Raw genomic sequence first — 2,248 nt, 5'->3', positions numbered from 1 at the left:
TCTGGTCCCTATTGGCCAGCTCTGCTTTCTATTGACCAGCTCTGGTCCTTATTGGCCAGCTCTGGTCCCTATTGGCCAACTCTGCTTTCTATTGGCCAGCTCTGGTTCCCATTGGCAAGTTCTGGTTACTATTGGCCAGCTCTGGTTCCCATTGGCAAGTTCTGGTTCCCATTGGCCAGCTCTGGTCCCTATTGGCCAGCTCTGGTCCCTATTGGCCAGCTCTGGTCCTTATTGGCCAGCTCTGGTCCCTATTGGCTAGCTCTGGTCCCTATTGGCAAGCTCTGGTTACTATTGGCCAGCTCTGGTTCCTATTGGCCAGCTCTGGTTCCTATTGGCCAGCTCTGGTCCCTATTGGCCAGCTCTGGTCCCTATTGGCCAGCTCTGGTCCCTATTGGCCAGCTCTGGTCCTTATTGGCCAGCTTTGCTTTCTATTGGCCAGCTCTGGTCCCTATTGGCCAGCTCTGGTCCTTATTGGCCAGCTCTGGTTCCTATTGGCCAGCTCAAGACCTCCGGAGCCTTCTACTTCTTCTACTGTTTAATAAGGACCTAGCAGACAACCTGAATGTTGACATCATTTTATTTAAGGTTTCACAGAGACGCAAAGATCGGAAATATGTAAACACAAACCTGAGTTCTCTGATTATCTGCTGAGTCCCTGAAAGCACCGCGGTGACAGACATAAAACACTTTAAAATAGTTTTGAATATAAAGATACAAAAGTAAAAAATAAATTACAATTAAACAGAAACTCAAACAGCTTCAGATTTTGAGGAAGAAGCAGCGTGATGATGATGACGATGATGATGATGATGATGATGATGAAGGGTAATGCTTCAGTTAGCATGCATTAGGTGTCTCTGTGCTTCAGTTAGCATGCATTAGGCGTCTCTGTGCTTCAGTTAGCATGCATTAGGCGTCTCTGTGCTTCAGTTAGCATGCATTAGGCGTCTCTGTGCTTCAGTTAGCATGCGTTAGGTGTATCTGTGCTTCAGTTAGCATGCATTAGGCGTCTCTGTGCTTCCGTTAGCATGCGTAAGGTGTATCTGTGCTTCACTTAACATGCTTTAGGAGTCTCTGCGTGTCAGTTAGCATGCGTTAGGCGTTTCTGTGATTCCGTCAGCATGCGTTAGGGGTCTCTGTGCTTCAGTTAGCATGCGTTAGGCGTTTCTGTGCTTCAGTTAGCATGCGTTAGGCGTTTCTGTGCTTCAGTTAGCATGCGTTAGGCGTTTCTGTGCTTCAGTTAGCACGCGTTAGGCGTTTCTGTGCTTCAGTTAGCATGCGTTAGGCGTCTCTGCGTGTCAGCTTGTGGCGGCAGCAGCAGCTGATTGGGCGCTCTGCGTGCCAGGGGCGGGGCTTGGCGCGTGCAGCAGGCTGGCGAACAGGAAGAGCGTGGAGGTGGGCAGGTAGATGCAGAGGAAGAGCACCACGTCCTCGCTAAGACACAGCGCCAAGCCCCCTCCGTCGCCTGGCGGCGCCAGCGCCCAGTCCAGCACAACGCCCAGCAGCAGGTAGTACACCTGGAACTCCTGAAGCTCCTCCCACTCCCCGCCGCCGCCGCCCAGCCCCACCCCCACCGACTCCACGCCACAGCTGCTGTGACTCACCATGGGCTTCATCTCCGCCCCCCCCGCCGCCGCCGCCGCCTCCTTCACACGGCTCCTTCCCCGCTCTGCCGCTCGCCCCAACCGCCGGCTGCTCTCCACGAACTCCTGCACACAAACAGGAAGTGACAGGAAGAGTCCAGATTAGGAAGCAGCGGGGGGGCTTAACCCTATATATAATAATACGTATGGAGAGAAGTTATTATATAATAATACGTATGGAGAGAAGTTATTATATAATAATACGTATGGAGAGAAGTTATTATATGATCATATGTATGGAGAGAAGTTATTATATCATATGGTTACTATGGAAGTACTACGAACCCCACGGTTACCAGAAGTCTACTGGTTGCTAGGCGCTGGGACTATAACAGAAGGCTGCGCGGTCAGCTGAGAGTTTTACTCAATCCGAGTACAGATATTGACTCGTACTACTCGTATAATGAGTGTACTCGGCAAAAGATACTTGTTCTCATCCCTAATTGATACTATAAATAAAATGTAATGCACACACACAGATACACACACACACACGCACACACACACACACACGCGCACGCACACACGCACGCGCACACACACGCGCACACACACACGCGCACACACACACACGCGCGCACACACACGCGCGCACACACACACGC

General features: G+C 51.1%; 1 protein-coding gene across 1 annotated transcript in view; it reads right to left on the bottom strand.

Moving 5' to 3' along the window:
• Positions 1-1,132: 1,132 nt before the first annotated feature.
• The window catches only part of LOC117941474 (choline transporter-like protein 1), a 5,936-nt gene continuing 4,820 nt past the window's right edge, over positions 1,133-2,248 (bottom strand). The window contains exon 6 of the mRNA XM_034866487.1: positions 1,133-1,746. Within this exon, the coding sequence (XP_034722378.1) occupies positions 1,299-1,746 (448 nt within the window). The 3' untranslated portion in view covers positions 1,133-1,298. The remainder of the gene's footprint in view (positions 1,747-2,248) is intronic.

Source organism: Etheostoma cragini, unplaced genomic scaffold (assembly GCF_013103735.1).
Source record: "Etheostoma cragini isolate CJK2018 unplaced genomic scaffold, CSU_Ecrag_1.0 ScbMSFa_80, whole genome shotgun sequence".
Lineage (NCBI taxonomy): Eukaryota > Metazoa > Chordata > Actinopteri > Perciformes > Percidae > Etheostoma > Etheostoma cragini.
This window is presented reverse-complemented; position numbering and strand designations above follow the sequence as displayed.